Source organism: Zootoca vivipara, chromosome 4 (genome assembly GCF_965207765.1).
Source record: "Zootoca vivipara chromosome 4, rZooViv2.hap1.1, whole genome shotgun sequence".
Classification (NCBI taxonomy): domain Eukaryota; kingdom Metazoa; phylum Chordata; class Lepidosauria; order Squamata; family Lacertidae; genus Zootoca; species Zootoca vivipara.
This window is the reverse complement of record NC_142587.1, coordinates 19655973-19668261: the sequence shown is the minus strand read 5'-3', so window position 1 is coordinate 19668261 and position 12289 is coordinate 19655973. Positions and strand designations below refer to the sequence as shown.

The 12289-nt window shown below is 46.4% G+C and overlaps 1 protein-coding gene across 1 annotated transcript in view; it reads right to left on the bottom strand.

Annotated features, from left to right (window-relative positions):
* Positions 1-2001: 2001 nt before the first annotated feature.
* Positions 2002-12289, bottom strand: part of OBI1 (ORC ubiquitin ligase 1) — a 35438-nt gene continuing 25150 nt past the window's right edge. Inside the window, exon 6 of the mRNA XM_035116117.3 lies at positions 2002-4648. Within this exon, the coding sequence (XP_034972008.3) occupies positions 3085-4648 (1564 nt within the window). The 3' untranslated portion in view covers positions 2002-3084. The remainder of the gene's footprint in view (positions 4649-12289) is intronic.

Sequence of the window (12289 nt, the reverse complement as noted above, 5' to 3'; positions counted from 1 at the left end):
TTGCCATTGAGAAAAAGAGGTCGGAATAGGCCAATATACATGTGGGCTGTCCCTGGATCAAGTGACTTTTCTTCTTTAAGTCCTCAAAGCTCTTAACCTAGCTCAAGGTTGTCATCTGAACTAGCCAGAGGTTTAACTGAGAATCAATCACAGCCAGCCCATCACTTGAAAAACAAGACTTTAGAGCTATCTTGCCCCCAAATGACAACTAGACATTCCATTTTGGGGACTGTAACCTTGGTTTAAGGAGCCGTGTGGCATCTAGCTTACATATCTGAGTTTCTAACACTGCTTCCAAGCATTTTACAAGCATAAAAACCAAAAACATTAAACTACAATTAAGAAAACATTAAAATATCAACCTTCACAATGGAAAACACACAATAAAACATCCTTGGTCCTTGGGTTTAGTTGACAGGGGATGATGGGAGTTGTAGTCCAACAACATCTGGGAACACAAGGTTCAAGAACACTGGCTTATTATTATTTTTTGCTCATCGGACAAACAGCTTGCTGACAAGACATTCCTGTTGGGAAGCTGGATTGTACATACATTATTCCTGCCTGGCTTTTCATTGATGAGGGCTATTCTTCCATATGCTATTCATCCTTTTCCGTTTCCCTGATCTGGGCACTTAAAGCTGAAGACCAATGTTGAATTAGCTCTTGCCCTACTTACTCTGACGGAGTTCTTGGAAGAAGTTCGTACCTTTGAAGCACAAGGAAAGGAGCTTGGAAGGGTGAGGTGGAAGGGAGCCAAACACTACTGACCCCATTGAAGAGCCATTGATTGGTCCAGCCTTACCATAGAACCTAACAATCCCTTTGATTGATGATGTAGGACAGAGAGCTGGGTTGAAACCCATTGGTCAGCATCAAAACTCAGCCCCAAATTACATGTTACAGGGATATGGGTCAGCTGTAGTGATGTGGAAGAAACTCACCTTATCCAGCTTTTAAATGCAAACCAGCATAATAATTATAGTTATCTACTGCATTGGTTAGTCGCTTTGCTTACAAGGTAACTCAAAGCAACCTGACAGAAAACCAATTCAGAACAATAAAAGCCCAGAAGCACAATTCAAATAAAAGACTAAAAACACAGTCAAGCTAAAAGAAAGGAACACAAGTCCTGCCCCACTAAAAGAGGCCACAATACCCTACCTATCAAGGGTCAAAGCCCGGGGGGGGGAGGGAAAGTATTTGCGCTGCACCTAAAACTAGATAATGCCAGGCGCAGCTCCCTGAAAAAAATATTCCACAGGTTGTTCACTTCCTGGAATGGCATGGAAAGCAAAACAACACTATCTGTCAAAAATTGCAATTGTTTGAATTTTGGGAAGTTCTGCAACCAAATTACAAAAAAGGAAAAAAAATTGTATGTAATAGTGCATGTAATAGTGGGAAAAAATGCATTCCATCTGGAGAGATTTCTTGCAAAAAATGTGCCTGGCAGGTATAAACGTATCCTTGGAAAAGGTTCCTGCTAAGATGCTGATGAATTTTCTGAGGATTCCTTCCATCAGTGTAAATGTGGAGAACGGAAATCAAGGTTGGAGAATGCAAGAGGAAGCGAAATTGACAGATTCAGCTATTCTTGGTAGGTTGTTCCCTCTATTTCCCCCAGTGCCACAAGCCAGGAAAACAGACCACAGAATAAGAAATCCATCACACATTCTCAGCTGTACTAATTATGAGGGGTTGATTATGCCGTAATGTGTAGTTCAGGCCAGTTCCTCTTGCTTGATCCTAGTTGACAGGGGTTGAGATGCAACCCCCCCCCCAAAAAAAACCTCATACACAAATGAACAGCAATAGCCCCTTGAACATTTTCTACCCAGAGCTCTTTGAAGGCAAGAGTAGAATACAAGTGAATTTGAAACCAAACGTTAATGCCTGATAGAAATCAAAAGATACCAGCTACATTATTCGATACCACATTGACAAAACTGGTATGCGCTGCTATCACAGGGAACGACTTAATAAACATTCCGAGTAGGATTTCTAATTACAAAAGTCTCCCAATTCTTTGTATGCTAATTCAGTATCTGAAGCAGCATCAAGGAAATGCGGCGCTTGTGACATTTTTTTTATTCATTCCACATAGAAAAAAAGCATGCAGTATTAATGTAAAACAGTACAGTATTCATGTAAAATGCTCAGTGCACATTTGGTAAACAAGGCATTAGCATACCAACCCATTTTTATGAACTACACAGTCACAAAACAACACGGTCTTGTACAACAGTGGCACTTTCTCATTTTGGAAAGTTGAAAGCAGTGTTTAATTAAAAAAAACAGGGAAAAAAGAGAGAGCAAAGAAGCAAAAAGGACTGGGTTCTGTGTCTTCAGCAAAACAACATTTTTTTCCCCAAATGAAAACTGCCAAAGAAAGAGACTAACAACTACATATTCAAAGCTACAGATTCAGCAAAGACACATGCAGGTGCGAGCAAGCAAATGTTTTACGGTGGAAGCCAGGTTCGGAAAGAAGCTGGGCTTTGTGATGATAGCTCCTGTCACATTTTTGCAGAAGAAAATAAGATGCAACGCAGCCACCCCACCGGTGTCAAACCCATATCATGATTTGTCTCCACGAGAAACTGCTTTGAAGATCTGTCAAGGGCTCAGTAACTGGGCATTTAACAGCTCCTCACAGGGTAGAGACCTCCTATAACCCAACGCTAAAGAAGCAAAAACAAACCCCGAGGTGTCTAAACCTGAAGACATCTATCAAGAGATAAATGCTACGAAGATTTATTCTTCAAGAAAATGTACTCCAAAGCAGAGGGGGAAAGAACCTGTGGGTCTACAGATGTTGCCAGACTCCCACCAGCCCAGCCGATTGTCAGGAATGATGGGAATTGTAGTCTGGATGAATCTGGGAAGGCCACAGGATCCTCACCCCTGCATCAAAGGATTTCCACACTCCGTCGCTCAGTGTAGGACAGACTGAGGTCACTGGAGAACCCCAAAGGAATTTGCAGGGGTTGGTGACGGAATGAACATTTTCACATTGGCACTAAAGTATTCTGTTTAGGAAAACAAAGACAAAAAAAACCCCACTGACAGTCAAGAAGGGAATCAGTTCTTGGTCGTTTTTGATGGACTCGCACTAGACAGGCTATTCTGGATTTTCCTTTTCGCCGACGCGTGGATACTTTTGGCTTTTCTGTCGGGCATGAAGGATGACGACCAAGGAGACGGGAGTTGGTTGTGGAGGTTCTGCAGCTCGGGCGCCACCTTAAAGAGAGGGGACCCAAGTTTGTGCTCTTCAAATGACCCTCGAGAGTTGCTAAACAGAAAGCTCGGGGAAAGCTCTCTTTGGAATAGGAAACTCCGAGGTTTCGTTTCGCTCGTTTCTGAAGTCCGGCCGGCAAATAACGGGAAGGGCTCTGTCGTCTCTAACGCAGATGGAGAAAGGATGGGGAAAGTGGCAGACTTCCAGTCGTTCCCCTCTTCCGAATTATCACCTGCAAGAGGGCCTTTCAGAGTGTTTTGCTCCTTCCTCTCCTTGACTGTCTTATCCTTTTCATTGAGGAGGTCGGGACACTGCGTCGACTTGCAAGAGTTATCCAGGTCAGAAGACGACTTGGAAGTGTAATAGGGGCTCTTGCTATTGTCTGACTCGGACATCATAGAATCCAGCTCGGAGATTTTATCAAGGTAGGCGGCATCCATCGATGCCTCGCTGGACGTCCTGGTCCGATTCATTTCCGAAGAGCGGACAGGATGCAGCTTTTTCGGAACGCTCGGGTTGTGCGCTTTGTCGCTGGATTTCGCCGAAGGTTCGCCAGAGTCGCTCGGGGCCATGCTGGGCTCCGCGCCCTCAAAGTTCTCGTCATAGCGTGGTTGGCACCTGTTCCAAAACACCGGCTTGTCCGAAGCAAAACAGGCCGCCTTGGTCTCGCCGCCCTCGCAACTGCTGGCGCTATGTTCCGGAGAGTCTTTGTTCCCGTCGTCCGACGCCTCGCCGAAATCCTCAAACTCCAGTTTCCTCAGAAAGGTGGGTGTCTCTCTGGGATCCTCCTCTTTGGTGGTGGGGTCGTCTTTGTTGCCGGGAGTGTTCAGCTGCAGGCAACTGAGAGAGAGAGGCGTGCAGGGATCCGGCAGTTCATAAAGCTCTTCTTTATACGGCACACAGTCTTCTATTTTATCCCATGTTTGCTCTGAGCAGGTGTCCATTTCGGAGCCCCCTATATCCAAGAGGCCCTCCTGAGAGTGTGCAAAAACGTCCGTGCCGGACGAGCACTGAGCGATGGGCTCATCCGGACAGCCCCGGCCGGCTGAATTGAGGCACACATCGTTGCTGCTCCCCAAGAGCCCGCTACCCGCTGGCTGCTCAAGGTCATCCGGGCTGTGGCTAGCGCACAAGCAGCTCGGGTCTATGTGCTCTTCTGGGCTCTCCAGCAGCGCTATCTCGTTGGCTGCGCTTCTGCCGCTCTCTTTGTCCTCCATGGGATCCGCGGCGTCGCTTTCCGGGCTTGTGCTTTTCCGTTGGCTGCCTTCCCTCTTCAGCTGAGCGACTTGAGCTTCCAGGTCTTCGATGTAGGCGTCGCTTCTCTCCAAGGCTTTCTTCAGGCGGTTGGTCTCGCGCTCACACTGTTCCAGCTTGGACTGAAGCACGGCGACAGTAAACCTTCCGAATCTGCAGGAAACCAAAATGTGAGGCTTTTAAAGAGGGTCAAAGGAAACATAGAGTCAACCAACACCCCAATTCTTACATTTTGCTTATTTATACAAGAAGCAACCCTCAACAATCCCATTTACCCTCACATAGGTTCATTACCTCCTTCATCTCTATGTGGGACAAGAAGCTACAGTTAGAACTGGATATGGATTAACTGATTGGTTCAAAATTGGGAAAGGAGTACAACAAGGCTGTATATTGTCTTCCTGCTTATTTAACTTATACAGTGGTGCCTTGACTTACGAATTTAATCCATTCCGAAGGCACCTTGGTAGGTCGAAAAATTCATAAGTCGAAAAGCGCCATTGGAAACGCAATTTCCCATAGGAATGCATTGGAAACTGAAAAATTCGTAAGTCGAAGCAACCCCATCTAAAAATTTGTAAGTTGAAAAAACCTATCTAAAACCGCCACGGTTTCTGTTCGGATGTCGAGAAATTCGTAAGCGTGTGGCCATTTGCCCCATTCATAAGTCGAGGTACCACTGTATGCAGAATTCATCATGTGAAAGGCTAGACTGGATGAATCCCAAGCCAGAATTAAGATTGCCGGAAGAAATATCAACTACCTCAGATATGCTGATGACACAACCTTGATGGCAGAAAGTGAGGAGGAATTAAAGAACCTTTTAATAAGGGTGAAAGAGGAGAGCTCAAAATATGGTCTGAAGCTCAACATCAAAAAAACTAAGATCATGGCCACTGGTCCCATCACCTCCTGGCAAATAGAAGGGGAAGAAATGGAGGCAGTGAGAGATTTTACTTTCTTGAGCTCCTTGATCACTGCAGATGGTTACAGCAGTCACGAAATTAAAAGACGCCTGCTTCTTGGGAGAAAAGCAATGACAAACCTAGACAGCATCTTAAAAAGCAGAGGCATCACCTTGCCGACAAAGGTCCGTATAGTTAAAGCTATGGTTTTCCCAGTAGTGAGGTATGGAAGTGAGAGCTGGACCATAAAAAAAGGCTGATCGCCGAAGAATTGATGCTTTTGAATTATGGTGCTGGAGGAGACTCTTGAGAGTCCCATGGACTGCAAGAAGATCAAACCTATCCATTCTTAAGGAAATCAGCCCTGAGTGCTCACTGGAAGGACAGATCCTGAAGCTGAGTCTCCAATACTTTGGCCACCTCATGAGAAGAGAAGACTCCCTGGAAAAGACCCTGATGTTGGGAAAGATTGAGGGCACAAGGAGAAGGGGACGACAGAGGACGAGATGGCTGGACAGTGTTCTCGAAGCTACGAACATGAGTCTGACCAAACTGTGGGAGGCAGTGCAAGACAGGAGTGCCTGGCGTGCTCTGGTCCATGGGGTCACGAAGAGTCCGACACGACTAAACAATTAAACAACAACAAGTTTTATGACAAGATCAACAAAACATGGTTCTATAGGCCTCCTAGAAGAAACCTGTGGCTTGAAAGTTAAATGTAATTAAATAGACAATTTGTTATATGCCAGCAACTCATAGCTCTGATGGAGGTGGTTCAGAAGACAGACACATTTATCGAGTTAGGGAAAGTAAGAGGGACTCTGAGAAGGAAGGGATTATGGCAGACACGGAATGGGAAGGGAGATGAGGAATCTGTGCTCTCTCCAGGCATTGCTGGGCTATTTATTTACCCTATATTTCGGTGTATAAGACGACTGGGCGTATAAGATGACCCCCAACTTTTCCATTTAAAATATAGAGTTTGGGATATACTCGCCGTAAAAGAAATACGACCCAGGATATAAGACGACACCCGACTTTTGAGAAGATTTCCCTGGGTTAAAAAGTAGTCTTATACGCAGGAATATACAGTAACTATTGTAAGTTGTGCTGAGTTTACATTTCATTTTAAAAAAGGGGTTTCATTTAAAGAAGGGACTACTAAGTTCCATAAATCAGTGTTTCCCAACCTTGTGCCTCCAGATGTTTTGAGACTACAATTCCCATCATCCCTAGCTAGTAATACCAGTGGTCAGGAATGATGGGAATTGTAGTCCGAAAACAGCTGGAGGCACAAGGTTGGGAAACACTGCCATAAATAATGACAATTACTTAAATGTATATCCTGCCCATCCTCCCAATAGATTCCTGGCCAACATACCACAAGCGATAAAACAGTATCGTCATCAAAAGAATTCCAATACAGATTCTTGCCAAGGACTGGCTAGATGAGGAAAAATGTGGGGAGGCAACAGCCTAGGGAACCTACCATGGAAATATAAGACTGGGAAGGCTCTGAGGCAGGAGAATGGTGCAGGAGAAAGCCCTCCATGGCCTTGGCCCTGTATACCTAAAGGAGCATCTCTACTCCTGTCGTTCAGCCCGGACACCGAGATCCAGCTCCGAGGGCCTTCTGGCGCTTCCCTCACTGCGAGAAGTGAAGTTACAGGGAGCCAGGCAGAGGGCCTTTAGGGTAGAGTCGCCCACCTTGTGGAATGCCGCCCCATCAGATGTCAAGGAGATAAATAGCTATACAACTTTTAGAAGACATCTGAAAGTTTGTCTGATGTTCTGATTATGTTTTTATATCTGTTGGAAGCTGCCCAAGAGTGGCTGGGGGAACACAGTCAGATGGGTGGGGTACAACTAAAATGATGATGATACCAGCTTTTCCATTCTTGGAAGCTGCGCCCACACTAGGATGGGTCATGCCCATGTCTTTTCAAGTCAAGCAAAGCACCACGTTGCGACAAAACAAAGAGCATGGCGATTATGCCCTAGTTAAGCCCCAAAATTCTACATCTATGATAAAAGGGAGCAGAGAATACTTCAGGAAAAAAGAGAGTCTACGGCTGAAAATTAAACCATTAGCAGAACTAAGGCAATAACAAGCAGAAGATTACCCTACCAGGGGCTGGACCTATCCATTCAACTCAAATATGCATGAAGAATTATCCCCTAAAACAATGGCAGAGATTTATGATAACATTTGAACAGCAGTCCACATCTTGAAATATTTACATTCAATCATTTTCTTACAGCTCAGCAGTGTTTTACAATATACATTTCATCCGCAATGTCACCTTGTCAAATATAAAAATGCCAATATGAAATTCAGTAATTGTCACCATCCTTTAGAGATTTTTTTTTTTTAAAGACTCATTTGGAGCCTTGCGATTATTTTTTCCCTCTCTGATGTACAGCTTTCTCCTGGCTTACGCAGTGCTGGAACTTAAAATAAAATAAAAAATCTTTTGCAAAGCTGCTTGTTTCCTTGGAACTCCAAACCCGCAAACTTCAAAAAAACACAGCAGTCAGTTGAGCAGAGCGGTGCTTTTGATGAAGAGTTTGTGCTGACTCCCTAGATCGCTTAAGCTTCACAAGTTTTAGTTAAGATTTCTGGGCGTAATTCAAAGTCCTGGTGCCTGCCTAAAATGGCTTGGTACCTAGATCTCTGAAGGATATGCCCTTTCTCAACCTGTAAACTCAGGCTTATCTTCAGAGTTCCTCCTACGGCTGCCCCATGAAGTGAGCCAGGTGGCAATTAGGAAGAGAGCCTTCTCAGTGGTATTACGGTATTATTATGTTATTATTATTTATTGAATTTATATACTGCCCTATACCTGGAGGTCTCAGGGAGGTTCACAGAATAAATCAAAATATAAAACCACAAAATACATAATCAAAACAACAACAACAACAACCCAATAACCCCCCCCCCCACTCGAAAAAGCCCCACATTTAAAAAGGGCATAGGATAGGGTGATAGCCCCCCAGATGCAGAATATTCACCCTGAGGACGTTTGATTGGTTCATGATGATAATGATAATAATAATTTATTATTTATACCCCGCCCATCTGGCTTCCCCAGCCATTCTGGGCAGCTCCCAACAGACTTAAAAGCACAATAAAACACCAGACCCCTTCATGGATCAATGCCTTGTCGTGGCGAAGGGGCTTGAATAACTCAGAGAAGCATGCTATGCAGGGCCACCCAAGATGGACAGGTTATAGTGGAGAGTTTTGACTAAACGTGATCCACCTGGAGAAGGAACTGGCAAGCCACTCCAGTATCCCTGCCAAGAAAACTCCATGGACAAAGACAACAGGCATATAAAAGTTATGACGCTGGAAGATGAGCCCCTGCCTTCAGATGTCTTTTGAAAGTCAGATAGTTGTTTATTCCCTTGACATCTGGCGGGAGGGCGTTCCGCAGGGCGGGTGCCACTACTGAGAAGGCCCTCTGCCTGGTTCCTACTGAGAGCTGCTGCTCAAATTTCACCCGAGCCAAAATTGGGGGTAAGCCCATAGACAGAAGAGCTGATCAGTTCTGAAGGATGTGGCTAGAGAAACTTAAAAGTGTTCTGCAATTGCTGAAGTGCACACCCGACCAAGAGACTGAAGATGCAACATGAAGCACGCCCACAGGTGCAAGGAATAACAAAAACCGATCAAAAATTAACTGTGTCAGGTGAACAGACTACAAGCTGAAATCTTCCTGCACAGACTTATAAATATATTTAACATTTGTTTTGGTGCTGCAGTTAACAAACGCTACTTTCAGTCATTGTATTTGCGGTTTGAATCTTGCATATTGGATTTCCGTTTCTTTTCTAAGCCTTGTTGAGTATTCATTTGAACTGAAGAGCTGCGTAGAAGTATCACACACACACATAAATACATACATAAATGTATCGGTTATCATTTTTGTGCTGGGCCAAGTTCTTCCTAGTTTCTCAAGATGTCTGAATTTAGGCTGGGGGTGGGTGGGTGGGTTTGGCCACTTTTACTCGCCACTTAAATATTTGCTACTTTCCCGTTTGTAAGCCGCCCTGAAAGTATTTGCCGTCAAGTGTCAGTGACTCGTGTTGCTAAGCCAAACCTCACCTCAGCTCAGCATGGCAGCAAAAAGGACCTTAAGGAAGAACAAACTGGCTGTGGACTCTTCTCTGGGACCCCCACCTTCACATGGTCTCAGAAAACTATAGTTTGGCTTACAGCAGTGGTTTCCAACCCGTGCGCCGTGGCACCCTGGGGTGCCTTGAATGGTGGTCAGGAGTGCCGTGGGCAACCCTGGCCTCTGTCCCTCTTTCCTTCCCTCCCTCCCTCCTCTGATGCCCTCTTGCGCCCTCTGCCTCCCGAAGGCTTGCACAGCTACAGGCTCCCCAGGTGAATGGTGCCTCTGGGGCTGGTCAGGGGGTGCTGGGTGCCAGGAGCAGAGGTGGCCTTGCAGTAAGTAAGCAAAGTGGGTGAGGGAGCCCAGCCAGCCAGTCCACCAAGTGGACGGCTGGGCAGGCAGACAGGCCCTGTGTTGGCCTTTCTTGTGCTTCCTGTGTGCAAGGCCTGCCTAGGAGCTGAGTGTCCGGTGCTGAAGAGGTGCCTTGCCGCCATGCAGGCCCTGTGATGCCTACTGCTGAGTCCCAAGGTGAGTAAGATGGCCTCACATTCAGCTTTGGCCAGTCTCCATCAGGCTGCTAAGGCTGGGGGCATCCTCTTCCCAGGCCCCTGTGTGAGGAGGCACCTCTCTTGGGGGGTGGGGGGCTCAAAGATCAGGGGCAGTGGCAGTTGCTGCCTGAAGGATTCCCAAGGAGAGGAGAGGAGGCCGAGGGAACACTCCAGAAGGGAGAGTGTTTGAAGAAGGGGTGAGGAGCTGCTGCCTCTACTGAAAAGGGGTGACATAACTGGGCTCCTGAGCCCCTCAAGGGTGCCGCAGGAAGAATGTAGTTGGTCAAGGGAGCCGTGGACTCAAAAAGGTCGAAAACCCTGAGATTATGCAAACCAGGTGTAAGGGGAAGAGAGTATAGAGTCCCTCCCCCTCTCATCAGAAGCAGCTCCTCCCCAAGCAGCAAGGGCAGCGAGGACGCTGAGGAGAGCAGTCAGGAAGTGGAGAGAAAGGGCTAGGGCTCTCTCAGCACGGGAGAGCCCCTGCGACACAGGAGGGAGGAAGAGAGAGAGGGGGAAAGGGGGGAGAAGGAAAACATGGAGCGTAGACCCTTTCCTCCGGTTCCGGAATTACGCAGGAGAAGGAGGGGAAGGAGGTTTGCTGTCCCAAGACTCTTATGTTGGAGGAAGTCAGGGGGCGGTTCAGTGCCGGATTCTGCATCGGACTGAGCAGACATGTTGTACATACCCAGCTCACTGTAAATAGCATGCACTAATAAAAAGCTGTTCAAAGACAAGCATGAGGAGCGTTGTTACTCTAGAGTAGTCGCAAGAACCTCTGACACCAGGCTATTGCACGTTCAAAATGGCTGTGAAGCTAACTCTGTTTCTGTTTCAAGCCGAAGCATTTGGGAGAAGTTGGAAATTCTCTTGGGGCCTTCTTGTCGTCCTCCTAAGCAGAGTGGAGAGGGGAAGGGCACACAACGAAATGCAAGTTTCAGAGGGGGGCACCGTCTCCCTGCTTTCCAATGCTGCAAAAAGTACTGTTGGGCTCTGCCAACAGAGGCCGAGGCAGCATTTGAACCCACCCTCCGCTGTTCAAATTCCAACAACACTTGTCTCCCGCTGGAAAAGCAGGGAGCATGTCGCTTTCCCTTCAGGCTGGTCACCATCTATCTTCAATGCATCAGTAGCAGCCCCCCTTGCAAGGATAGCCTAGCTCATGGGGGCCTGTTAGCAAGCTGCCATTTACTTCGAGAGGAAGAGAGAGACTTGTCTGTGCAAAACACGCAACAACTGAGCACAGTTCACTTATATGCAGATCTAGCAGAAAAGTCCAATGGAAGAAATGTGTAAGATGTTTATTTAATGCAACCTGCATTAGAGGCAACCTCTAATTTGCTTACCAAGAGAAAGCATTGTACTCTCAAGCGCAGGTTCTCTTAAGAAGTGTCTCTGGACCTCAGAAAGACCAACATTCTAGCAGCCATAAGGGACACACTGAAAAGTACAGACTGAGCAGGGCTACATCAGCACACCAACTAACCCACCAGTCTATTTCTAGTGCATTTAACACAGGAAGGAAGTTAGGTAGGAATGTATCTCATGTCCGACCCAACATTGTGGTTTGCACACATCAGACAGCCAAGATGAGATGACTGCCCTCTCTCTCATAGGATCATAGAATTGTAGAGTCAGAAAGGACTCTACAAGGCAGAAATCTTTTGTCCAATGTGGGGTTCAAACCCACAACCCCGAGGTTGAGAGTCTCCTGCTCTACCAACTGTGCTCTCCCAATCTCAACCCGTTCTTTTAAGCGATGGGTCTTTTAACATAGCAGATCAGGAGTGGGGAACACGAAGTTCTCCAGAAGTTGTTGGGACTCCAACTGTCATCACCTCCAACCACCATGGCCAATGGTCAGTGATAGGAGCTGTTCACCACACTCTTTAAATTCAACAAAGGAAGAAGAACTAAACACTGGAAGAGGCTGGTGGGCCTTGGTGGGTCCCGATGGGAATTTCCAAGGGTGCCACTGTGCCCACAGGTGCCATGTTGGGGATCCCGAGTTCCAAAACTTGTTGTATGAGTCCTGGGGGGAAATGGACGATGGCCACAAAACTACTGGAGGAGTCATTGGGGCAATGGTGGACTTCTACCGCATGACATTGCTATGATCTGTTTCAACCAACGTTTTGAGAAGAGGGGACAATATGGCTTTCCACCAAGTTCTCCAAGTAATCTTTAGAGCAACCAGGAGTAGGCTAGAATTTCCCAGCTCTGAGG